Source organism: Mustela putorius, unplaced genomic scaffold (genome assembly GCF_011764305.1).
Source record: "Mustela putorius furo isolate JIRA1106 unplaced genomic scaffold, ASM1176430v1.1 tig00001075_pilon_pilon_pilon, whole genome shotgun sequence".
Classification (NCBI taxonomy): domain Eukaryota; kingdom Metazoa; phylum Chordata; class Mammalia; order Carnivora; family Mustelidae; genus Mustela; species Mustela putorius.
Genome location: NW_025421560.1, coordinates 4449258 through 4476407, shown reverse-complemented (window position 1 = coordinate 4476407; position 27150 = coordinate 4449258). Strand labels below are relative to the sequence as shown.

At 40.5% G+C, this 27150-nt stretch overlaps 1 protein-coding gene across 8 annotated transcripts in view; it reads left to right on the top strand.

Annotated features, from left to right (window-relative positions):
* The window catches only part of LYST (lysosomal trafficking regulator), a 170804-nt gene extending 144012 nt beyond the window's left edge, over positions 1–26792 (top strand). For 5 of the 8 annotated variants that reach the window (XM_013048559.2, XM_013048560.2, XM_004777755.3 and 2 more), the window contains 9 exons: positions 650–880; positions 2737–2926; positions 6279–6415; positions 9494–9592; positions 17176–17315; positions 17592–17689; positions 23256–23412; positions 23820–23891; positions 24748–26792. In XM_013048559.2, coding sequence (XP_012904013.1) covers positions 650–880; positions 2737–2926; positions 6279–6415; positions 9494–9592; positions 17176–17315; positions 17592–17689; positions 23256–23412; positions 23820–23891; positions 24748–24886 — 1263 coding nt within the window. In that variant the 3' untranslated portion in view covers positions 24887–26792. Of the gene's footprint in view, positions 1–649; positions 881–2736; positions 2927–6278; positions 6417–9493; positions 9593–17175; positions 17316–17591; positions 17690–23255; positions 23413–23819; positions 23892–24747 lie in introns of those variants that run through there. The other 3 variants (XM_045087284.1, XM_045087285.1, XM_045087287.1) reach the window with 3 other exon arrangements.
* Positions 26793–27150: the final 358 nt, after the last annotated feature.

Sequence of the window (27150 nt, the reverse complement as noted above, 5' to 3'; positions counted from 1 at the left end):
AGTTAGCATAGAACATCATCCTCTGAAATCAGCTGTTGTGTCTTGAGAGAAGAGTAATCCAAATCTTTCATTGAGCACATTAATGTCCAAGAACAAAAGAGTACTTGGCTATCACATAATTAAAGGCCAGATACAAATGGCTTTGAACTTCTAGTCCTCATTTGTGCAAATTGAGAAAATCGGGGCAGGGCAGGGTCATCTACTTTTCTTCTGCGTCTGTGTTGCCATAAGCTGAAATTGTCTTGTTCAATTTTGTTGACCACCTGAAATGATTTTGACAAACCCTTTCACTCTAGTTTTCTGACCAATATCGGACAGGCAACTACAGAAAAAAATACATCCACTTGCTAATCTGCTTGTTATTTTGGATCAACTCAAGTGAAAATCTTGCTTTTTTTTTCATCTGTCTTCATTGAAAGAAAACACCAAAGAAAAAACCTCATTTTTTATTGAGGTATAATTGACATATGAAACATTATTTAGTTTCTGATGCTAACTGATCAAAACATTTAAAAACCATTTCCATTTGAAATAGAGGACAGTAACTTACTATCTAGAGAATAAAACACATTGTTGTTTCCCCTTTGGTGTTATTGCCAACCTTGATTTTGACAAACCTCTTGTTCTCTTCTACTCTCTCACCGTGCAGACGTATTTTGGAATGGATGTCTCTGCAGTTGAAGATCCCGTTCAGAGGCGAGCACTGGAAACCATGATAAAAACCTACGGCCAGACCCCTCGCCAGTTGTTCCAGTCGGCACACGCCAGCAGGCCTGGATCCAAGCTCAACCTTGAAGGAGAGCTTCCTGCTGCTGTGGGGTTACTAGTGCAGTTTGCTTTCAGGGAAACCCGAGAACAGGTCAAAGAAATTACCTATCCGGTATGTCATTTGAATTTATTTCTTTTTCCCCCATTTTATTTTCTTTTATTTCTTTTCAGTGTTCCAGAATTCATAGTTTATGCACCACGCCCTGTGCTCCATGCAATCCGTGCCCTCCGTAATACCACCCACCACCAGGCTCACCCTACCCCTACCTCACCTCCCCCCAGAACCCTCAGTGTGTTTCTCAGAGTCCAGTCTCATGGTTTTGAATTTCAATAGAATTCGGCAGAAGTTGACTCAACCCCGCAGTTGTCAGGCCCCCTCCGAGGCTCTAGTGAACAGAAGGGTCCCGCCAGCAGGGTACACTGCAGCCAGCGAATGCAGATGTGCTGTGAGCGGCAGTGTCCTGTGTGTGGTAAAGGCTGTCCCTGTCCCTGAGAGGAGAGCTCTGGGGAGCTCAAGTCAGGTGGCCAGCCCCTAGGGGGCTAGTAGCAGGGAAAGCCTGCCGGAGCAGTGGCCTAACAGGAACCTGCCCACCAGAGGAGAGAAGGCGTCCAGGACTGGAGAGTGGTCCGAGTGTGGGTGTGGCTGTACACACGTGCATGGCAGGCCTTTGGCCACCTTCCACCAAAAGTACTCACTAGAAGTGTGGGTGTTGTGACCTACAGTGAAGTGAGAACCTTACGTATGTCTTTGGACGCCCCCCCCCATAGTAACGGTGAGAAGTATTGCCTCTTAAACTGGAAAGTAGGCATAGTTTTTACTTTGAAATACAAAACAAAGCAGGCAAACCATTAAAGGAAAATGGATTCTTACCCTCAGCTAAATTCTTCATCATAAAAGCAGCAGAGGATGGGAGACCACGAATTATAAAATGTAAAGGTTTGTGGAGAGGAATAGCAGAAAATGGAAAGGCATGGGAGAGAGGTTGGGAAGAACTTTTGTGGAGAAATAAAGCAACACATCCCCGACTGCAGGAAACTGTGACCCATTTTAAGAGAAAATGGCTTTCACAGACCTTGTCTTGACAGTTGTTTCTTAAAATAATGTTACTTAAATACAGTAAATGTAGAACACAGAAGACATGTAAACCCTTTATGTTCAGAGCTCACATGTGTTAAATTTGCATGTTAAACACAAACCAGAGCAATAGAACCAGTAAAATTCAAACACCAGTATGATGTGATTGATAGATCGATCGATCTCAGTATAATGTTATTTTGCCCAAACCAGATCACCAATGTTGTGCTTCGTAGTTGACTTTATTCTATTCTTTTTTTGTGCCAAAATAATTTAATAGCACATCCCTAAAAAGTAATAAGTGCCATTTAATCTACACTACACTTAGTGCTAACTAACTTCGCAGCTGATATGTGTAAAGATCAGAGCCGTGTGTCCGCTCACAGTGGGACCCTGGTACTGACTGGCCTCATTCCCACCTCAGAACCTTTGTGTCGACTGTTTCCTCCACCTAGGATGGCCTGTCCCCAGATGAGCCCCATTCTGCTATCTCATTTCCTTCAGGTCTCTGCTCAGATATCCTCTCCTCAGCTCCCTGACCCCGAATCTAAGATAGCACCTCCCGTGCTCTCAGTCCTCTCCCTCCCTCTTGCTAGAGCTTTCAGCCCCTGCTGAGCCTCTGTCTGTTTACCTCTGGTCTGCCCCTCCTCCCAGCTGGAAGGCAACTCCATGAGGACCAGGGCTTTGTATGTATTTTCATCACTGTGTCTAGCAACAAGGAGCGTATACTTCTATATGCTAAGTATGGGAAGTCAAAAAATATATATAAAATAATGTTTGCTTACAAAGGGCTTATAATCAGGCTGCTTACTCTTTGTTTAGAATTCAAATTAGAAGTCACTCTAAATTTACATTTTTTAAAAAAAATCATACTTTTTATTTTCCTGTTTTAGAGTCCTTTGTCCTGGATAAAAGGCTTGAAGTGGGGGGAGTATGTAGGCTCTCCAAGTGCTCCTGTACCTGTGGTCTGCTTCAGCCAGCCCCACGGAGAAAGATTTGGTTCCCTCCAGGCTCTGCCCACCAGAGCCATCTGTGGTTTATCCCAAAATTTCTGTCTTCTGATGACGTACAGCAAAGAACAAGGTACAAGAAAACATAATGAGAATCACTCTAGGTATATTTTCATGGGATTTGATGTTTTCAGCTCCTCCATGCCACTATTTTATTTGCAAGTGTTGAATCCATGGTGAAAAATCGTTCAAATTTGTGGCTATTTAGTGCAAAGTAGGAATTAAACACACCACATGGGGAAAAGGGGGAAGATTAAATGTAGCGCCGTTTGGAATGAGAGAGGAAGAGTCAGAGACAAGAATAAATGGTTAGCCTCACAAGATTAAAAGAGTATCAGTCTTAGAGAAATGTACCTTTGGAGACTCTTGAATCGCAGAATAGGCAGAGTTATTTAGCAAAGCTTGTACCTCAGAAGGTATAGTCAGGAGATTAAAACAAACAGAATGAAGCAAAACAAGGAAGTCGTGCTAGCCTTGAAAACAGGTTTTAAAAATAGGTGTGCCTGGAAAGCAATCCTTTTCTCACCCTCAGTACACGGACTCCTCGCTAACAGCAACACCTGGGAAAGTGCTGTAATTACTTCATGGTAAATGTAATTAACCATTCCGTTTAATGGGAAAGAACTCTCCCTGCTTCCTAGGCTTGGGCTTGGGCACTCAAATCAGTGATGACGCTCGACTGTTCGTATCAGGCAAGTGCAGATGTGCCTAGAAGCCAGCGTGTGGACTAGATGCCTCCTGACAGTCACACTGTTTGGGTTTAACGTGATTTCTGAGGCACCATGCCCCTTGGGGGGCCGTGTAGCCTCCTACCACATACAGCTCTGCACTGTACGGATGTGGTACCCGTGTCGAGCAGAGGGAACTCAGAGAAATTAAGTGTGCTGGCTGGACCACAGTTCTTTGTAGACTTTCTCTTGTTTATATCATAGAATCAATGATTGCCTTTATACTTGTTAGCAGTAAGAGAGGCTGCTTATCATTATCCTTAATTTTGGTGACTTAGTAGGACTGGGTAAATCTGTATAATCATAACTATTGTAATATCAGTGTTGCGGTTAGTTGTGAGATGTGTGACAATTTACTACAAATAATACTTAAAGTACCAAAATGTGTCAATAATTTGCTTTTAAAAAATTAGACTGGATTGAAGTTTGTCTCTGTTGAACAGAAGAGAAAGGGCTGGTGTTACCACTTACCATGACGGAACGTAATATGTCAGATGTCATTGTCAGCCTATCTTATTTGTGGCACTATAGTCAGAGCCCTTAGTAGTAGTGTTCATTCAAATTATGCTTTATTCCCTTGTAGAATGTACTTAGGGCTTGCCAGCACCTAGGTTGTATGGGGAAGCAGTATAATACAACAGATTGTAATACACAACAGTATAACACAACAGATACAAGGCACTGGCCTCAGGAGGCGCAGAACCCTGAGTTTACATCCCAGCTCTTATTAGCTGTTTGACCTTGAGAAAATTATGTAAACCTTCTAAATCCTGGCTTTTGATCTATAAATCGGGAATAACAAAAGGATTGACCTCACAGGGTAATTTACTATAAAGATTTAATGAAATATGGGGCGCCTGGGTGGCTCAGTGGGTTAAAGCCTCTGCCTTAGGCTCAGGTCATGATCTCAGGGTCCTGGGATCGAGTCCCGCATTGGGCTCTCTGCTCAGCGGGGAGCCTGTTCCTTCCTCTCTCTCTCTGCCTGCCTCTCTGCCTACTTGTGATCTCTGCCTGTCAAATAAATAAATAAAATCTTAAAAAAAAAAAAAGATTTAATGAAATAATGTAGGTAATGATTAGCACAGTGCCTGACTCCTCCTAAGTGCTCAGTAATGGTCCATCAGGCCATAAGCACCCTGGGGCTCTCTGGGGACTGTGTGAGCTCTCACTGCTGCACCCAGCACATTACAGAGGAGCGAGAGGAGTGCTCACCCACCCCATAGCAGCCTTAGGAGTGAGAGCCCCACTTACAGATGGGTGTCAGGTCACGTGCGACAGCTGCAAGGTACTGAGCGCTGCTTTATCAAGTGACCGTATGGTTTTGCTGAGCTATATATGCATAGAATAATGTAACTGTGATGGTTTTGATGCCCTTAAACCCTTACTCAAAAATTGTGCCTCCAAATTGCCTGAGATCCCTTTTTTCCAAAATATACTTGCCTGGGTCTCATTTGAGCCACACAGTGTCAGAACCTCTGGGGCTCAAGTCCAAGCCCAGGCATGCAAGAAATGCCATTTTCTTGCAAACTCCTGATTAAGATTCACTGTCCTAGTAGGTAAAGGAGAAGTTTATTTTTCTTAAAAAAAAAAAAAAAAAAGAGGTGGTGCATCTTGTAAGTGCTAGAATGAGAAAGTGGGGGCAGTTACGAGATGTACTTAATTCATTGAGCACAAGGGCTATTGAAGTGCCCGCTACATGCCAGGCATTATGGTTGAATTTGAGAGGCCCTGAGACTCATGAAATGTGGTTCCTTTCCCTAGCAGCTTAGATTTAGAGGGGATTTTATTAAGTGGGTATGTTCCAGTTCCTTTATTGTAAAACTGATGTCAGCATTTGGTATTATACTCAACAAAAGAAGACAAAAATCTGTGAATTACATTTTCACTGTAGTATTGCTTCTTTCAACAAATATGTATTTGTTTCTTTCCTTTATATGTGGGCTTATTTTGCTAGGTGCTGGAATAAATAAGGCCCATTCTCTCTCCTTAAGCGACTTAAGCAGGGCAAATTTCCAGGGCAGCATCAGTTCTAGCATTTCTGTTGCATTAGCTATATCCAGCATACCAACAAGGCATAGATTACGAATAGTACTGAAAAGGGATGTCAAAATCTCCAAATCTTTATCCCAAAAGACATAAAACTATGTTGGAAAAAAGAGGAAGAGGAGAAGAGCAGAAGCTCGTCAAATCTGTCTGCTCTGCAAAGCCCTGGCAGTTGACAGGATTAAATGGTCCCTTCCCAGGACAGGTGTTGCTTTTAGGGAGGCAGTGTTCTTTACAGTATCGACAGTTGTCCATACTGATTTATCGGCAGGTCGTAGCTACAAAGTTATTTAAACGGTGTCTAGTTTATATTTATTTTTAAAAGTAGAAGTGTGATAGAACATGAACAGAATAAGCTGGACTATCATTGTCTTCCATAAAAATTTCTGAACAGACATTTTGGTGCTAAATCAGATAAGCCCTAACCAAACACCACGAGTGAAAAAGAATTCAGTTTCCACTCTTAAAATCCCATTAGCATTAAAGGAATAAAACCAACTTAAATCCATCCATCTTATAAATACAAAGATGATTTGCTCTGGAAAGATACTGTGTTCTGCCATGCAAACTTCAGCTCTTAACCTGCCATTTTGGGGGGCTATCAAATAACAGTTGAGCAGTGGCAGTCTGACGCTTTTCTTTCTCCTTTTTGAGGTGTGAGAAGCATGAACAGTACTGACATTCAGTGGTCGGCCATCCTGAGCTGGGGATATGCTGATAACATTTTAAGGCTGAAGAGTAAACAAAGCGAGCCTCCAATAAACTTTATACAAAGTTCACAACAATATCAGGTAAACTTTATTACGGAGTACTTTATCGTAATAATTAAGTGTAATGCTCTAGAAAGGGGTCAGACTGAGAGCAGCTGGTCTTTAATGTTCTGCCGTTAATCCAGTCTGGAAGCTGGTGACGCTGGACTTAGGCCTTGTTTACAGTGCTCAGACCTTTCTGACTGTTGCTATTCTGTGTCCCCAAAATTTGTCTTCTCCCTAGTATCTCACTGAGATGGTATTATAAGCACTTAGCGTCAGCGACTGGCAGTATTGGAACAAAATCAGCACCACTTTCTTCTCAAGATTCACTTGCCTTTTGTCACTGTGTCATTTTCTATAACCAGAGTGCAATCCTCTGTACCTGGTTTTGACTATTAGACTAGGTGTTTAGGCATCACAATAGGTAGAAAGAGCATGGGGCCCAATTAAAGCCATCTGATCTGCTGTGTTACTGTCCTGCCTTTATTATTTACTCTGTAGCCTTTGGCAAGTGCCTTAACCTTTCCAAACTTAAGGTTCTTTCCTCTTTGAAACTAGGGTAATAGTACCCCCCACTACTCTCTCCTAAAGCATTGTAAAAATATTTCCAATTGTATATATACTCTGTGTGTGTACGTGTACATATATATGTGTGCATGTATGGACACACACAAATACTGCCACAACTTTTTCCCATACTAAATTGTATGTTAAACAATGGGAAATTCTTTTGCCATTTCCTGATTCCCATTACCTTCATAACATCTCCTGCCTATTCATGTGTCCTAATATTTCCCCATTCCCTGAGCATGTTAGGAATGGAGTAAGCTGCCACTTGTGGGGAGTTTTAGCAGTAAAAGGAAAGGAAGGCAATGACTTACATGCTTAACCCTCAATATACCCAAAAAAATGGTCATCACCTTTTGTTATCTAATTACCAGTAAACTAATAAAACTAAACATAAGGACAGTGGAAAACAACCTTATTAGAAATTTTAGTAAGAATTTGAGCATTGCAAAATTACTTCTATTATGTAAAGTTTGACACATCAGCATCATTAAAGATGAAAGAAAACTGCCATAAGTCCTTTTAGCAAAACAGCATTGTCCAGATTCTTCTAGCAAAATACTCTGTGATAAAGAACTTGCGCCAAACGGCAATGTATTTCCTTAGAAATATATTGTCCTCTACGTGGTTCTCTAGTTTGAGAAAATTCATCCAGGATGTTATCATATGAGGACCCACACTCAGATCTCACTTCTACAATCATAGTCTCATGGTTAGAGATTAGAGTTCTGGCATCTCTTTGCCTTCTGACTCATCTCATAATTGTGAAACCTAGTCCTCTGTTAATTTCATTCTCTTTTCTGTTATCAGTAGAACATGAGAAATTCTGAATTCCCAGCTGTGTTCAGGAAAGCTAAAAGCAGAGTACGAAGCAGTGTCTCCAGTCTTCCTTAATATTTTCTTGAAAGATGACAACACTCTTTGGACAGTACGATCAGAAAACCAAAAGATGATGGTTTATTTCACAGATTACATTATCCTTCCTGGAGATCCATTGTTCTGCATTTCCCTGTTTGTTTTGCTCTAGTAGAGTTGGGAATAATTGTTTAATAGTCATGACATAATTCCTACAGTGATGAAACAGCATAATGTTTCAAGACAGAGGGAAGATGAAATTATTAAAACCCTGTAATGTAACTTAGGTTTACATTAAACCTAAGTTTATGAAAGGGCTGAAAGGGTTTAGTAGACCCATATGGTAATGCTAAGACACTGAGTTTTATTCTAATATATATAAAAAATATTTTTTTTCTCTTTGTTCTTTGGAAGGCCTCTAAAAAAGAATATAAGTCATGAAATACTAATCCTTACAAATAGTTAGAACTATTCAAGAAATAAATTCAAACAGTGAAATTGGGTCCAGTGAACTGTGGTGATGTTTCAAGAGTTAAGAAGAACCAGGATGAAAGAAGGTCATTGTTAATGTAGCAGACACTCAAGCATGTTTGCAGGCCTGGGGGAAGAAGCCAGCAAGAGACCACTTGAAAGTCTGAGAGCAAAGACAAAATCTGGAGGAACTCTGGTACAGGGCAGGTTTGCCCTTAAAAGCAGAGGAGCTTCCTCCTTTAAATCAGGAGAAGCACCAAGACACTTGAGGCACAAAGGAAGGAAGGGGATGAGATCTATGGCTGATGGCCTCTGTCCCCTTAGCGCAGTGCAGCATGAGCGCAGGCTCTGGGACAGGTGGGAGTGGAGAAGTGACCCATGGGAGCAGAGGTGCTGGGGACTGGTGCTGGGGGTCAGCAGGCTCCCAGAGCCAGAGGAAGACTTACTGGGCCAGAGAGTTGAGTGGTCCTGAATGAGAGCACCTCCATGGTTAGGACTGAAGAGTTTACAGTCCCAAAGGAATAATCTGAGATTTTTTTCTCCATGTTTATCTTTCCTTTGTCTCCTATTTAACAATCTTTAGAACTGTTAGAAGCAATACCTCTCTCTTTGTATTTACCCCAATTCCCCACCAAAAGCAGAAAAAAGAAAAAAAAGTAAAATGTGAAACGACGCATATATACACATCACACACACACACACACACTCAACCTTGGACCTCATCAATCCTGGATCATTAAATTTCTGAGGAACAAGTGGCTCTGTGTGTGTGTGTGTGTGTGTAGAGAAAAGTATAAAATCATAGACGATGATGTAACACATTTTAACTAGCCTTTAGCATCTGGCTTAACATTACAGAATATTATCATATCTTGCACATTTTTAATCAGTTCAAATAAAATGTTTATTAAATGTTGTGGTTATATATATATATTTTTAATTTTTTATTTTTTATAAACATATATTTTTATCCCCAGGGGTACAGGTCTGTGAATCACCAGGTTTACACACTTCACAGCACTCACCAAAGCACATACCCTCCCCAATGTCCATAATCCCACCCCCTTCTCCCAAACCCCCTCCCCCCAGCAACCCTCAGTTTGTTTTGTGAGATTAAGAGTCACTTATGGTTTGTGGTTATATATTTTTAAATAACCATTAGAGAAGTAGAAACATTTCTCATGCTTTTCAACACCATGATCTTTGGTTTGTCCTCACCCACAGGTGACAAGTTGTGCCTGGGTGCCTGACAGCTGCCAGCTGTTCACCGGAAGCAAATGCGGGGTCATCACGGCTTATGCTAACAGGTTTACCAGCAGCACGGTAGGTCCTGGGCTCATTTTGTGAGTAGTTTGGGATTTTCATGTTTATGAGAAGAAGAAAAGGCTTCGGAAGTGTAATTCATTGGTATAAGATTAACTGAAAATGTTTGTACTTCAATCTTTTGTTCTTTAATCTTTTCTTCCTGTAAGCTCTTAAAATGTGAAAGGTCACATATCTGACTCTTTAGTTTTAGGTTTATTAGGATCATGAAAATTTCTGACAATAATTATAGCAATCCTGTCTTTTAGTGTCAAAGACATAGTATTTTGCATCATGATCTGTTTTGTATTTAGACTTTTTCATGACACTGTGATGCTTCCTGTATTCTCAGTGTCAGCCTGCAAGCTTAGGAGTACACTACAAGATTCTGTAAAATTTGGAAGCTTAGAACACCTAATATTTAACCTTCCTACAGTCTCTGAACTATAGCAAAATCCAAGGAGCCCATCTTGATTTCCACCACTTACTGGAAGAAATTCATTTTAGCCATTTGCTGAATTTCCAGGATTTGAAAATTAAAACAGTCTAGTGAAGAAAAGACATTATGCAATATTTCTTATAATTTACTGTTGTTCCTTTCTTGAATCAATTCTCGATGGTGCTGCTGAGGATAAGTAGCAAATTTAGGGTGATAATTTTTCTTTCTTTTCCTTCTAGAACTGGGATAATTATTTTAGTCTAGAACTTTCTTTTGCTTCCCCCCCATGACAGTTTTCTCCATTAAATTATTAAATGTGTTCTACTGGGCAGAACCAATCTTCCTAGCATGGGGTGATACTGGGCTCCTCTTACTTTTCTGTCCAAGTTTGTTCCCTTTTAAACTCTTATTAAGATTCTTTCCCATGATCCTTGGGGTATAAATGTGACCATAATACTGTGTCCATCTCTTAGCCTAAGGAGCCATCAAAATGTGGTAAGCAGTTGTAATATGATCTACAAGCATTTTAGGAAGCCCACTGTAGCGCCTGCCAGAAACAGCACTTGGGGGTGTGAGACTGGAGGCAAGGGTGCCCACCATAGTGGCCCAGGTGGGCTTTGGTGCAGGGCTCTTTGCAGGAGGAAGGCACGTACCAGTTATTACAGGACACTGATGTGTGTGCTCTGAGAACAGAGCTGGGGCCGGTTGTCAGAAAGCCTGGCAAGTTCCACCTGAGCTGGATCTTAAAGGATCATTTTACGAAGTGGAGGAAAGAGGAACGAGTATGTCAGCACAGGAAACCCACAACCTGGAAACAAAGACATGGTAACTTGGGGGCTAGCAAATACTTTTATGTGTAGTTTAGAGTATTAGATGCTGGGAACCAGGGTCAAAGCAGGGCAGGAGAGGGAGACAGAGGCAAGGTCTCATATTCCAGCATGAAAAGAATGCCAAGGTCTCCACAGGGAAGTGTCTTAACCATTGGAATGTCTTCTTTGGACTCTTACAACATCTCTAATAGTGACTCCAGACATCACATTTATCTGCTAAACACACCTTCTGTTTCTTGTGCTCTCCAAATACGTTCTCATCCCCGCTGCAAGAGCAGCCGTCCACATGGGCGCTCCTGGTCACGCACCACGCCATCGGACTGCTCTGCAAACACTCCTGGTTGCGCACCGTGCCGTCTGACTGCTCTGCAAACAGGAGCTGCTGCTTTTGCTTTTGTTTTCTTTTGCTTTTCCCAGCACTTTGCATAGCCTTGTTCCCAGTTTTCCTTAGCGCCACTCTTCCCGTCAGAATTTTCAGTGTATGCTGACATGGTGTGTAGTCGGGCTAGAGAGAAGATGAGGTTTTGGCGTAGGAGTCACCAGGCCCTGCAGAGCTCTGGATGCGCCAGACGCGCCGGCAGGGGGCACGGCTGTCGCAGTGGGAACTGGCAAGACATGTGCCTCCTTGACCGGTGAAGCCATTGTAAGCCTGCGAAGCTCATGTTGCTTACCTTCCCACAGCTGTACATTTGCCTGAAAGTAGGTTTTTCAGCTTTATTCGTGAGGGTTTTCTCTTTCTCCTAAATGTAACAGTATTAGGTAATCAAGTCACGAGATTAAGTTACTAGTTAACCACGTCCCACAGTGCATCTTAGCTGTGCACTTTTATCATTGTTTGCTCTGAGGGGAGGAGCCGTGGGTTTTCATGGATGTTCTTGTGACTTTTTCTCAGGGACCACCTCACCATCTCGGCATCCCACAAAGATGCATTGTGACCCCGTCCCTGTGAGGCTAGCCAGAGGCAACTCATATTCTGCTTGCTGTTCTCCCAACCCACTGAGCACAGGCATTCAGGAAGTATGGATGTTCTTATTTGTAGTAGCTTTAACACAGACAAAAGACGGGCTCCCCAAGTGCTGTGTAGGATGTGACCAAAATAATGACCGTCAGAAAATCTTTTCAAGGGGATCTTATGAAATACATTCCTTACCTAGTGAAGCATATTTAACTCTGAACATTGTTAAGTTCTGTTCAATTCCCCAAGATTGTCTTCTAAAATGTATTCTAGGTAAGGATGAATAAGTTGATTTGTTATAAGGAATTATCTATAAGCCATTTACATATTAGAGAAGAATGTCTTCCAAAAGTGATAACCGATTTTAAAATAGCTGCTCTTGAGTCATTTTTTTCACTAATTAAGTAGCATGGCCACCTTGTCTTCATGCAAGTGAACACCTGTACTTCCATCCTCTGAATTGGTGGTGGCAGAGAGTATATATGAGGTTTATCTGAGGTAATGGTATATCATTCAAGAGCAGTTTTTTTAGAAGATTTATTTATTTATTTATTTTAGAGAGGGAGAGAGCGATTGAAGGGGGCAGAGGGAGAGAACCTTCAAGAAGACTCCCCAGTGACTGCAGAGCTAGAAATGGTACTTGATCTCATGACCCATGAGATCATGACCTGAGCCGAAGCTAAGAGTCAGACACTTAACCGACTGAGCCACCCAGGTGCCCCTCAAGAGCATTTTTTAAATGAAGTAGTCCATGGTTCCTATTCTGCCCATGGAAACTGTTTTCTGACCTGTCAGGGAATCATCTAGTACCACTAACTCTTGCAGTCATTTTAAAGTGTAAAGTCTATAAAATTATCAACAACCACTAAAGGGATCCTATGCTGTGTTTACCCTGTAAATATTATTCGTGATCATGGAGTTAAAAAAAAATACGCACACATACATGTGTGTAGTAATTAAAGCATCAAATTGCTGACAAGCTAGTAGGGAATTCCAAGCCAGAGAGGTAAATAAGCAGGGGAGCTCTCGCCTAGAGGGCATTTGTCACTCCTGGAGTACTGACACTGTCCTCGGACAGCCCTTGTGAGAGGAATACCTAATACCCAGGGACCGAGCAAGCTCAGGAGGCCTGAGGAGGCCCTTCTCCCAAGGCCGGCTTCAGAAGGACTACACCAGAAGGGTGCAGGTGAGTTCTGGGGGGCTCCTCTTGTATGGAATTGCAGCCTGGGTTACAGTTCCCTGGGTGGTCCAGATCTCCAGACTTGACTTGCTAAGGTGTGCATAGACCCGTATGGTGGTCAAGGTCATCCAGCAGAAACAAGGAGGAATCCCTCCCAATAATTTTTTTTTTGATGTGTTTGTACTTCTTTTATTTTATTATTATTTTTTTTAATTAACAAATAATGTATGATTAGCCCCAGGGGTACAGGTCTATGAATCGCCAGGTTTATACACTTCACAGCACTCACCATATCACATACCCTCCCCATTGTCCATAACCCAACCACCCTCTCCCTACTGCCCTCCCCCTGGCCACCCTCAGTTTGTTTTGTGAGATTAGGATTCTCTTATGATTTGTCTCCCTCCCGATCCCCACATTGCTTCTCAACTTCCTCACATCAGGGAGATCATATGATAGTTGTCTTTCTCCAATTGACTTATTTTGCTCAGCATAATACCCTCTAGTTCCATCCATGCCATCGCAAATGGCAAGATTTCATTTCTTTTGATGGCTGCATAGTATTTATATATATATATATATATATATATATATATATATCACATCTTCTTTATCCATTCTTCTGTTGATGGACATCTAGGTTCTTTCCATAGTTTGGCTATTGTGTTGTGGACATTGCTGCTATAAGCACTTGGTCTCCCATCCAAGTACTAACCAGGCCCGATCCTGCTTAGCTTCCGAGATCAGACGAGATGGGGTGCGTTCATGGTGGTATGGCCGTAGACTGCTATAAGCATTCGGGTGCATGTGCCCCTTCGGATCACTACATTTGTATCTTTAGGGTAAATACCCAGTAGTGCAATTGCTGGGTCATAGGGTAGCTCTATTTTCAACTTTTTGAGAAACCTCCACGCTGTTTTCCAGAGTGGTTGCACCAGCTTACATTCCCACCAACAGTGTGGGAGGGTTCCCCTTTCTCTGCATCCTCGCCAGCATCTGTCGTTTCCTGACTTGTTAATTTTAGCCATTCTGACTAGTGTGAGGTGGTATCTCATTGTGGTTTTGATTTGTATTTCCCTGATGCCGAGTGATGTGGAGCACTTTTTCATGTGTCTGTTCGCCATCTGGATGTCTTCTTTGCAGAAATGTCTGTTCATGTCCTCTGCCCATTTCTTGATTGGATTATTTGTTCTTTGGGTATTGAGTCTGGTAAGTTCTTTATAGATTTTGGATACAAGCCCTTTATCTGATATGTCATTTGCAAATATCTTCTCCCATTCTGTCAGTTGTCTTTGGGTTTTGTTAACTGTTTACTTTGCTATGCAAAAGCTTTTGATCTTGATGAAGTCCCAATAGTTCATTTTTGCCCTTGCTTCCCTTGCCTTTGGCGATGTTCCTAGGAAGAAGTTGCTGCGGCTGAGGTCAAAGAGGTTGCTGCCTGTGTTCTCAAGGATTTTGATGGATTCCTTTCTCACATTGAGGTCCTTCATCCGTTTTGAGTCTATTTTCGTGTGTGCTGTAAGGAAATGGTCCAGTTTCATTTTTCTGCATGTGGCTGTCCAATTTTCCCAACACCATTTATTGAAGAGGCTTTTTTCCATTGGACATTCTTTCCTGCTTCGTTGAAGATTAGTTGACCATAGAGTTGGGGATCTATTTCTGGGTTCTCTATTCTGTTCCACTGATCTATGTGCCTATTTTTGTGCCAGTACCATGCTGTCTTGATGATGACAGCTTTGTAATAGAGCTTGAAGTCTGGAATTGTGATGCCCCCAACTTTGTCTTTCCTTTTCAACATTCCTATGGCTATTCAAGGTCTTTTCTGGTTCCATACAAATTTTAGGATTATTTGTTCCATTTCTTTGAAAAAAAAAATTGATGGGATTTTGATAGGGATTGCATTAAATGTGTAGATTGCTTTAGGTAGCAAAGACATTTTCACAATATTTGCTCTTCCAATCCATGAGCATGGAAAGTTTTACCCTTTCTTTGTGTCTTCCTCAATTTCTTTCATGAGTACTTTATAGTTTTCTGAGTAAAAATCTTTGCCTCTTTGGTTAGGTTTATTCCTAGATATCTTACGGTTCTGGTTGCAATTGTAAATGGATGGGATTGACTCCTTAATTTCTCTTTCTTCTGTCTTGCTATTGGTGTATAGAAATGCCACTGATTTCCATGCATTGATTTTATATCCTGACACTTTACTGAATTCCTGTACAAGTTCTAGCAGATTTGGAGTGGAGTCTTTTGGGTTTTCCAATTTTTTCTTATTTTTTAAAAAGACTGTTTATTTTAGTGAGCGAGAGCTTACAAGCAGGGGGAGGGAAGGGGGGAGCAGAGAAGCAGATTCCCTCTGAGCGGGTAGTCAGAGGCTTAACCCCCAGGGTGCCCCCAAATAATTTTTTTACATGTAGTAACAAATACACAAAACCAGGCATACCAATTTACATGCAAGAAAATGAGTATGTGGAAAAGTGAAACTTGGTTATAATAAGAGAAATGCAATTTAGAGCAACCTTTGCTGACATTTAGAAGTTTGGGCAATTTTCAGAGACTTACATTGTGAAGTGGGTCATGGACTCCAGAGCTCAAGAGTTCAAGCAGGAAGAGGAGGGGCTCGGGCCTTTGCCATCAGGGCATTCCTTGGTCCCAGGTTCCTGGAAGCACAGTCTGAAAGAGTTCTGGGCACATGCCTTTGGCCCTGCAGACACCTCTCCTTGCTGAGGGGGTCACAGTCCGAAGAGAGACAGCAGGGGCTCAGACCTGGGACTCTGGGCCTTGTGAAAGCACGTCTCCTGCCTGTGACTTTGTGTGGGAGTGTCATGTGTCCTCACTAAACCGAAGCACCTGCCACGCTGTGGCAGCTGGTCGTTCCAAGAAAGACTGTGAGCCTGGTATTGCCTGGTCATTTGATTCTTTTAGTGTAAAATATGTATTTTTATGTGAGTAAAACCCTGGACTATGTAGCACTTTAAAGTAGGTGAGCAGCAACTACTGTATCAACACAGATATGTTTCCAAAGCAGTATTGAACAAAAGGGCAAGATGCGAAAGACACCAGAAGACTAATAGCACTTACAGAAAGTGAAAAGTGATTCGTCAACATGAGTAACCATGAGTAACCATACAGTGTGTTGTGGTTATGGCAACGTATAGTAGAACGCATGTTCTATACATGTGGGAAACAAATGCAAAATTCAGGATGGTAGTAACTTCTGATGAGAGAGGAAATAGAACAGTACACAAACCGGGTAATGTTTAATTTTTTCTCTGTTTAAAAAAATAAATTGATCATAGAAAATGTTAGGATTAGTTTAACCAAGTGGTCAATATACACCTTTTTATTATACTTACTCTTTCTACTTTGCTGTATCCTTTGAAGTGGAAATATTGAAATACTTTAAGACAATAAACAGCTTAGTCTAATGAAATCACGAATCAAACCTAGTATAAACATCTGGCATCTGTGAGCCAACGTGGTCCTTGTAACATCAGTTTGCAGCCTTTCATTTAGAAAACCCATCTGTCGCTATAGACAGGTAATGGTGGTTTGAGAGGACGTCACTGTTGGTGGCATCATGAATTGGTACAATGCCTTTGGAAAGTACATTGTCAAGAGCTATAAAATTGTTAGTAATCACTGACCTACTAGTAGGGTTCTGGAAATTTATTCTGAAGAAACCATTCAGAAGAACTCAACTTTCACACATGAAGGATTTAGTTATGGTATCTATAATTTTGAAAATACTAGAAACAATTTTAAATGTCTATCAGTAAAAATGCTCAAGTAAATTATGGCATACCAACTGCACAGAATATTGTAACATCATTAAATTCATTTTGAAGACAATGTCAAAAATAGAAAATACTTATGGGAGAATGTTTAAATATAAGATATAAAATTATTTGGGTGGCAGTAATCATAACTATAAAAATACTTGTGTATGTATTTGGACAAAGATTGGACAAGAAGACAAAAAATGAAAAAGCATTTTAATTCTTGAAATTATGGACAATTAAAAATGTTTTGAAGTTTAATTAGTTTTACCCTTTAGGAAAGAGTTGAACTGCAATGGATTGAAACATGATGTGCTTGAGAAAAATGTTTGAGTCCCTTGAGTTCTTATTTTTGAAACAGAGTACTAGGAAAACTTTTGTCATGCTTTTTATCTTGTATTTCACTGACTTTTTTCAATTTCAGCCCTCAGAGATAGAAATGGAGTCTCAGATACATCTGTATGGGCACACAGAAGAGATAACCAGCTTATTTGTTTGCAAACCCTACAGTATAATGATAAGTGTGAGCAGAGATGGAACCTGCATCATATGGGATTTAAACAGGTACAGAAGAAGGTTTCCAACTCAGACACAACTGCCTCTATGTTTCTTTTCTTCCTGTGTGAAACAGGTGCACTGAAATAAGATCTTTACCTTATGATCATTTTAAGCGCATGAAATACAAACTTTAGTTTGTAATCCCATTGAAACAAAAGATCAGTTAGGAATATAGTGGGGAATGCCTTATGAATCATAGGTCCATACACTAAGGGAAGGAATTATACAAGAGAATCTAATGATATTTAATGATCAGATGCAAATTTGTCTTTGGTCTTTTAGGTTGTGCTATGTACAAAGCCTGGCGGGACACAAAAGCCCTGTCACGGCCGTCTCTGCCAGTGAAACTACTGGAGACATCGCCACTGTGTGTGATTCAGGTAAGCAAGGCCAGAACTAAAGCACAGACTCATTAGCTGGTGCCCGCATAGTTTAAACTATTGGATTCAGTCTCTCAGGTCCCTAATCACATCTAAAAAATTATGGCATAGTGAATTTGTGTGTTAAAATACAGTATGGTCCAAGAGCAAGGTCATCAATTTAGGGGCCAACTTATGCAAAAGTTAATATTGTCATCATTTAACTCCTTTTCTGATAGATGAAAGATTGCATTTGGGCACATCTAAGTTAAGCAAATTATTGTTACATAATTATCTGAATTTCTTGGCTTTTGTTTCTCTCTTTTTTTTTTTTCTTTTGGCTTCTGCTTTTTAACTACCAACTTGACTACCTCCCCATGACATAAGTGTAAAGCAAAACCAATGATCAGCTTTGACTATATGTATCTTCCAGTTCCTGAGTGAGACCCATACTGCATTATAATATATAGAGGTATAATTTGCCTTAAATTTACATGATAGAGTTATATCTCCTCATCAGAGGTTTTGCTTTTAGTTTTTGTTTTTTTCAAGTAGTACATATTTTAAAACTTGTGTTTTTAAACACACACACACACACATCCAGCAGGAAAGAACAGTTGAAAAGTTCATAAATTTTCTGTTGCATTTCTATTCTTAAGGATCCTAATAGCATCGAAAGAATCCTTTGAAAAATTGTCTCTTTCTGCCCACTCAGTATAGATTATCTTTGACGTATCTGTAGGGGGTGGCCCTCTATCTTTTGCTTGCGTGTTTTATATTGTTTGGTGTTTTCTGACGCCCTAGAGTTTTCCAGTCCCGCGACACCACCTGGGTGCTCAACAGTGCCATTTGATCCTGACACTAACTACTTGAAGCTCGCAATTTTGGGAGTGCCCAACCCCCCACCACACTCACAGAGCTTAGGAAAACACTCTACTTAACTACAGTCCTTTACTACAAAGGGTAGAAATGAACAGCCAGAGGTACCTCGGTGGCTCCGTTTGAGTGTCGACTTCTGACTACTTCTCGGTCATGATCTCAGGGTTGTGAGATTGAGCCCACTTGGGCTCAGGTTACCTATTTGAGATTCTTTCTCGCCTTCTCCCTTGAGCCCTCCCCCTACCTCACTCTTGCTTTCTCTCTCAAAAAAAGGAGTAAGCAGCCAGCTGCAGAGGTACACAGGGGGAGATCCAGAGAGCCAGTCTGGGTGGAGTCGGAGTGCGCCTCCCTCCTGACACATGAATGTGCTCACGAGCTCAAGCCCTCCTAACCCTGTTGCTTAGGGGTTTTTCTGAGGTTCAATTCTGTAGGCACAGTTGATGGAATCAGTGGCTGTGGACCTGAGCTCAATCTCCAGCCTCTCTCTGTCCCCAGAGGTGGGGAGGTCCTGTAAATTCTAACCTCCTAACCACATGGCTGGTTTGTCTAGTGACAGGCCCCCAACCTGAAGCTATGTAGGGCCCACCCCCTGGAGCCAGCTTGTTAGCGTACAGAAGGTGTTAAATTACAAGGGTCTCAAGGAGCTGTATGCCAGCGACCTGGGACAAAGACCAAATGTGTATTTTTTATTACACTACAGCTGTCTCTTGGAGTTTTGTTGTTGATTTTCTAAAAATTCATTCATTCTTGTATTCTGGAAAAGTAATGTCTTCAGTCATCCTTTAAAGGTATCAAATGTGAAACATTTGCCAATCCTACCATCCAGTTATTGAATAGTGCCATAGAAACATTTTTATTTCCTAATTGTCGTAAGTAAAGGGAACGATTTTGAACCGTCAACTTTGTTAATACAAGTGTGGGCCGATGATTGATGACTTATGCTAATTGTTCTCCCATGATTTGTACATTAGCAGCTTTTAGTATTGTCATACCAAAGGGGAATCTGGGGGAATAATATAATTATTATTTATATAGTGTTCTCTACTTTGTTTTGGCAACATTTGGAAGTTAGGACTGATCCTTAGGGAGCTGAATTTTGTAAAGTTAATTACTTTCCTGCTGCCAGTAGTGATTTATATCGTGATGTTATATCAGCCAGTCTTATGGGAACAAAAAACAAAATTACTTTTGCTGCAATTACTAACCCACTAGTAGGGTATTCAGGTGTCCCTGGGGAGAGCACAATATAATAGAGTAATGGCTGGAACTTTCTTTTTCAATATGAACAAAAAGGCATCCTCCACTTTCTTAAAGCCTCTTAGTGCATATATAAGAGAAATCATAACAAGAATTGGGTATATAGAAAATATAATAAATATAATGATTTTTCTAAAGAGAGGCTAAATTTATGTTTAGTGACTCAAACTAGAGTTCATCCTCCTAGTCTTACAGTTCAAGAAGGTAAGAAAGTTAATAGATTTAGCCTACCAAACATCTTGACCCATTTAGTGAGTACCAGCCAGGTAACTTTAAAATCAAAATTTAAATAAAACATATGTATGTGTATGTATTTTTGTTATATATTTGTGTGTGCACGTATATACACATTATACACACAGATATAAAATTTCTGTGTCGGGGCTGAAGTTACGCTGGTGTGCTCTTTCCTCTTGCTCATAATCTGCCAGCACATATAGGGTGTGATTTTTATAATGATAAGATGTGAAATTTATTAAACCATGTGAATATTATAATAGACGGTTTTTGTCTTTTTTTTTTAAAGATTTTATCTATTTATTTGATAGAGATCACAAGTAGGCAGAGAGGCAGGCAGAGAAAGGGAAGCAGGCTCCCTGCTGAGCAGAGAGCCCGATGCGGGACTCGATCCCAGGACCCTGAGATCATGACCTGAGCCGAAGGCAGTGGCTTAACCCACTGAGCCACCCAGGCGCCCCGGTTTTTGTCTTTTTAAAAATCATTCTGCCACTGGATCAAAATATATGCCTTTTAACTAGCGTTCATAGCCTGGTTGTGTGTTGCCAATGGCATTATAAAGTTAATATTATGAAATTTGGGATGGGCAGTGACTCTCCAATTTATTTTAATTTCAGTGATCATGCATAGGAAGAATAAATTTTTTTTCAGGAATGCCCAGCTTTCTGACTTTTAGTTGACATGCTAAATTACACATGAAAGCTATCTGGTCTTGAGTGAAGGCCTCAGTTTTGACATTTACAACCTTAGGCAGATGAGTCATTACTTGGTTTTGAGGTGGCCCAAGTCCTGGGTAATCTGCTAGGGTGATTCTGTTGAGTTCTCTGATCTACAGATCTCTGTTGAGTTCTGTACCCCATTGCAGAGAGTCAAGGCCCACATTTTGATTTTTGGTTTTGAAGGACTGAGCCTGCAGTAGCTCTCAATTCCAGGCAGTGATCAACCCCTGCACTGGTCTCTTTGGGAAGCCTTCTAACCTTACTAGCACACATCTGGTTGCTTTATAAATTTTATAAATTTTTTATCAAGTATTAAATTCAAAAGCAAGAGTGAAATATCTACTCACGGAAAAGAGGTTATCGCCTACAGCTGCATCTCGTTAGTATATTGAACTCCTACATCTGATGTTTTGTTTAGGTAATCTCTCCTAATTGGTGAGAAGTCTTAAGTAAAACATTGGGCATCTGTTAACCTTCTCTTCTCTGCGTGTGTGGTAAATAAGTTTACCGTTACAGTTGCGATCCGAACCATTCTACAGCATGTGATCCAGTGGCATCACCACACCCACAACATGGTGCAACCACCATCTCAAAAACTTCTTCATCACCTCAAGCAGAAACTCTGTAACCATAACTTATTCCTCCTTGCCACAAATCTTCAAGTAACCACTGTTCTACTTCCGATCTCTATGAATTTGCCTATTCTAGATAATTTATCTAAGTGGAATCATATACACTGTGTGTCCTTTCATGTCTTTTTTACGTCTGTTTATTTCACTCAGCCTTATGTTAAGGCTCATCCTTGCAGCATGGAGCATGGAGCAGAACTTTATTACTTTCCATGACTGAGTAGTAGCCCCTTGTAAATCTCTACCTTCTGTCTGCGGACAGACATTCAGTTGTTTCCACTTCTTGGCTATTGTGAATACTGCTGCAACACAGAAGTCATATGGGTTTGGAATATTTGAAGGTCTTCAGTGTATCTTTTTTTTTTTTTAATCTTCTTTTTTTATTTATTTTTTTTTTTTCTTTAAAGATTTTATTTATTTATTTGACAGAGAGAAATCACAAGTAGATGGAGAGGCAGGCAGAGAGAGAGAGAGAGGGAAGCAGGCTCCCTGCTGAGCAGAGAGCCCGATGCGGGACTCGATCCCAGGACCCTGAGATCATGACCTGAGCCGAAGGCAGCGGCTTAACCCACTGAGCCACCCAGGCGCCCCTAATCTTCTTTTTTTAAAGATTTTATTTTTTATTTGACAGACAGAGATCACGAGTAAGCAGAGAGGCAGGCAGAGAGAGGGAGAAGCAGGCTTCCCACTAAGCAGAGAGTCCAACGCGGGGCTCGATCCCAGGACCCTGAGACCATGACCTGAGCCAAAGGCAGAGGCTTAACCCACTGAGCCACCCAGGCGCCCTCTTCAGCATATCTTGACATAAAGGAGTATTTTCACAATTTGTTTCTTTGCTATAAGTAAGAAATCTATGCAGTCTTTTCATTGCCTTAATAAAGGAAAGAGTTAAAGTCTGCACTTCTTTTGTTAGTTCTAGTGGAGAGACAAATATAAGTGGAGTAACATGGCCCCAGACTTTACTGCGCCTCTTAACCTGTTTTATCAGCTTGAGAATGTTTCTCCGAAGAAGGCTAGGCGCATCATCATGGGGCCTCAATATAGAAGATGGCGAGAAATTACTGCCTCTCCCACCCCTGGAAAACTCCAGAAAGTTTAGTTACTCATGGTCTTTGAAAAGGAAAAACTAGTCTAATAAGTCACTGACCCACAAGATTCAGTCTTAGACATGCTGAGGAATTAGATGTCTTTTCTTTTTCTTTAAGAAGTAACTTTTAGGGGGGCACCTGGGTGGCTCAGTGGGTTAAGCCGCTGCCTTCAGCTCAAGTCGTGATCCCGGGGTCCTGGGATCGAGTCCCGCATTGGGCTCTCTGCTCAGCGGGGAGCCTGCTTCCCTCTCTCTCTCTCTCTGCCTGCCTCTCTGTTTACTTGTAATCTCTGTCAAATAAACAAATAAAATCTTAAAAAAAAAAAAGTAACTTTTAACTCCACTAAGTTTTATTGTAACTTTTTTTTCCTTCAGAAGTTACCTAAGTCACTTCTTACAGGTGGTTTCACAGAATATTTTCGCCTGGTTTTGGAGATTGTTTAACTTTCTGGGTACTCTCAAATTCAGCCTTGTCAGCTCCTTTGCTAAAATATGATTACACAAAAATATATGATTAATTTGCCTTGTTGCTCTAGATTTAGAAATTAATATTTTTATTTTTATTTTTCCACTGGTCATTGTCTCTAGATAAATCTGCAGAGCCTTTTGACTTATTACATAGTAATTTTATTTACACAGCTTCAGTCCTGAGCTGCCTATAAATTTTTTAATCACTGAAACAATCAAGCTGGATGTGCAGGGATGCCCCTCTGGGACTCAGGGTGGTGGCTCTGACATACCCGCACTCTGGTGACCTGTGGATGGTCTTGGTGTTTTAGCTGGTGGAGGCAGTGACCTTAGACTCTGGACAGTGAACGGGGACCTTGTTGGACATGTGCACTGCAGGGAGATCATCTGTTCCGTTGCCTTCTCTAACCAGCCCGAGGGGGTGTCTATCAATGTGATTGCCGGGGGATTAGAAAATGGAATTGTAAGGTAAGAGGAGTTCTGACTCTCTTTGTTCGCTCTTGTTCATAAGGACACAGCAGTCCCAAAAACTAGCCTTAAATATCTAGGCATGTTCATACTTAATATTTAGAGATTTAAAATCACCTTCAGATATAGGTTCTTCACTAATCCCTGTTTTATTTTTAAGTAATAAACTTAGCTTGCATGCAGTTTTGAAATTGTATATTGTCTATTAATTGTATAAAAGATTAATATGAAAATTTACCAAATTTTCTTACTCCCCCATCTACCCCTTGCAAAACTCCCACAAGTAGCTACTGCTAATGGCTTATTGTGTTTCCTTCCAGATGATTTTTAACAAATAAATATATAGGTGTTTTTTGCGAAGGCAGTTGTAGTTTGCATAATTAGATGATGACTTTTTCCCTCTCTAGGTTATGGAGTACATGGGACCTAAAGCCGGTGCGGGAAATCACATTTCCTAAATCAAATAAGCCTATTGTAAGGTAAACCACCCCCAGATTCTTCATCATATATTTTGTGACTCTACTTTTGTTAGAGATGAAAGCACACAGACTGAACTGTGTGATGAGAGTCTATTAAACAGCTGACCACTTATCAAACACTAGGTTGACCAGGACCTTTTACAAGGAGACACAGTCCATGTCTTTGTGGAGCTTAATATCTGAGTCAGGAGCTCCTAGTTGGATAGAAGGCATCCTGGGAGGGTTCCTTATTAAAAATACTATAATGGTGATTGACAGCTGCAGGAATGTGCTTGATAAGACTGATAAACAATCAGTTACCCTTTGTTCCACCAACAAATTTGACTTTAAAAATCAATCGGAAGTAAGGGATTTAAATTATACTTTATTAAATTTATTTTCAATGCACTAAATTTAAATATTAATGAACTCCAATTATTTATTAATGTTAACAGTTTTGCCTTTTCCTTTTTCTGGGAAATAAAATATCTCCCTATAATCATCATTTATTTCTATAAAGAGAAAATGTAGCCCCGTTATATGATCTAAACTTTCCTAAACTCAAGTATTTGTTAAGTAATAAGAGCACAAACAAGGTGGTAAAAGAAAATGTACAAAGAAGGAACAGAATACACTGACCTCTTTGCTCTGGTTTTGTTCTGTGTCCCCTAGTTAGGGTGACCTTCACAAAGTCGTCAGCAGAGCAATTAGACTATATTAGAATTACACCAGAAACCAGTGAGTCGTAAGCAGTCATTTCGTTGGTCTCTCTGCTCCGGTGAAGATATCTTCGCTTCTTTACACTGATTTCTATATGATCACCAATATGCTAATGCAATTTTAAGAGATGATGTACATGTGGGATTTCTTTTGACAGCCTTACGTTTTCCTGTGACGGCCACCATCTGTACACAGCAAATAGTGACGGGACTGTGATCGCCTGGTGTCGGAAGGACCAGCAACGCCTGAAACAGCCAATGTTCTATTCCTTCCTTAGCAGCTATGCAGCTGGATGAATGAGAGAGAACTTCACTTCTCCAAAGCACTTTAGCTCCAAACTAGATGTGTGGACCTCACCAGTTTTAGGAGGTTGAACTTGAAGAAATGGATGACCAAACACATCATCCAAATAATGATCATCTGCAGGACATTCTGCGGCCTCCCAAGGTCCGGAGAGAATAGTTTTGTTCTAATTTTGTGATCATCTAGAGGGTTGTGTATGTTCTAACCAACAAGGTGTAAGTCATACACGATAAATTAAAATTGTATTTTTAAAGTGTTTACCCACAAGGTTATTCTAAAGAAAGAATTGGGGTCTCTCCTTTTTTTCTGTTATTCCAAAAAGACCAGGAGAATTTAAATTGGTTAGCTAGTTGTTTATATAAAATGCTCTAAAATTATATTTTAAAAGTTTTATGCCGAGATAATCTACCTTCCCCCACCCCTGACACAAACACACGAAATTAAAGAAGAGGATAAGAAGTTAGAACTTGCAAAGTGCTTTCTTTGAGAAGTAAATTATTCAGTAGGTGCCTCTGCACCAAACGTTTTATGGAAGATCTGAATACTAAAAACAAACTACTCGTGAATCTTAGTGTTGGCAGGTTTTTTTCTAGTTGCCTGCTTAGCTCAAAGGGGAACCAGAACTTTTTGACAGCCACAAACACACATCTGATTTCAGATATATTCGGTTTTTTCATTAAAAAATTCTGCTTAAAATTCATAACACTAGATACTGAATACCCTTAGTTGAGTCACTAAGATTTAAACACAATGATAATTATTTTAATATCTTCCATCTATAGAGCACTGAATACTTAACAGTTTGCAATAGAAAGCCTCCACTATGGAGAAAGATGGGGCAGATACTAAGAGTCCATTCTAGATAAGACATTAAATCTAATGGGCAGGGTATGTTTTCTTCCATAAAACAGAATTACAAAAGAAAGGAGACAGCCTACTCTGTTTCCCACAGGATGCTGAATAATTCTTGTAGGAAACTGTCTGCTCTGTTTCTACTAATCTATACGACCTGAGAATTCTGGGAACAACAGAAAGGTCTAAGTATATGCCACAGAGAACTTGCACACCATGAAGACAGAATTCCTAAAAATCTCTACTATAGTCTGTCTCTACCATTACGGCTCTATTTTGGGGTGCTGCTTATTGGCTTTGAGAACACTGTAAAATAAGCTCAGTAAGATGTTACTTACCATGGGGTAAAAATATGTATTCCTGCCTAAGAATAACTTGCGTGTTTGTTATGGAAATTCACTTCATATGGTGTTTACAGAACTACTTTTGTAACTTCCAGACTTTCTAAAACATTCTGCTTAAAAACTGTATAAAACACAATTCCAACATCTCTGCCAACTGAAATGTGGGCAAGAGGAAGCGAGTGGCCACGTGTGCTTGTCACTGGAGCAGCATACATCCCTCAGAACGGCTCACGGGCCACATTGACACCGTGGTTTGCCCAGGCCAGCTTGGAGCTGTGAGGTCCAGCTGGGTGCAGAGATGACATTATTCCTATTCACGTTGAAGTGATTTGCTTTGTTAAAAGAAAAAAAAATTGCAGCTACTGTCTGGCTTTCGTTTTTTTCTACCAAGAACTTGGAACTAGTCCCCTATTAGAATAGGGTTGCTACTCAGTCTTCTTTTTTTAAGGCCGAATTCCATCATTTATTTAAAGAGAAAATATGCAAAGTAACTGGTCTTGTTAAGAGTGCAATATTATATTTTTATGTAAAAATAAAAATTAATTTGGGGGGATTATTTATTCAGCATGAAACTTAATATGTATATGTTTGAAACACTTCATAATGTGCATGTTGCTGTAAACATTTCTGTAACATATCACAAGCTCTGTTATCTTTGTATACACTGCCACTTCAAATTGGGAATAAATTTCATAAAAATAGATTTAAAGACCTATTCTTCATACAATATAAATATTTACGACTAGAGCTCAGATTGGTGGCTTTTTTGCTTTGTAACCCAGATAGGTTCTCTCTTTAGCTCCCCTATACATTGATGTCACAAAGAAAAGATAACTTTCATTTCTTAATTATATTTTTTAAAGATTTTATTTATTTATTTGAGAGAGAGAGAGAGAGCAGGAGCTGGGAGAGGGGGGCAGAGGCCCTCCCCACTGAGCACGCAGCCCGGCACAGGCCTCTATTCCAGGACCCTGGGATCATGACCTGAGCCGAAGGCAGACACTTAACTGACTGGGCCAACCAGGTGCCCTTAATTGTATTTTTATGAGAAATTTTATTTC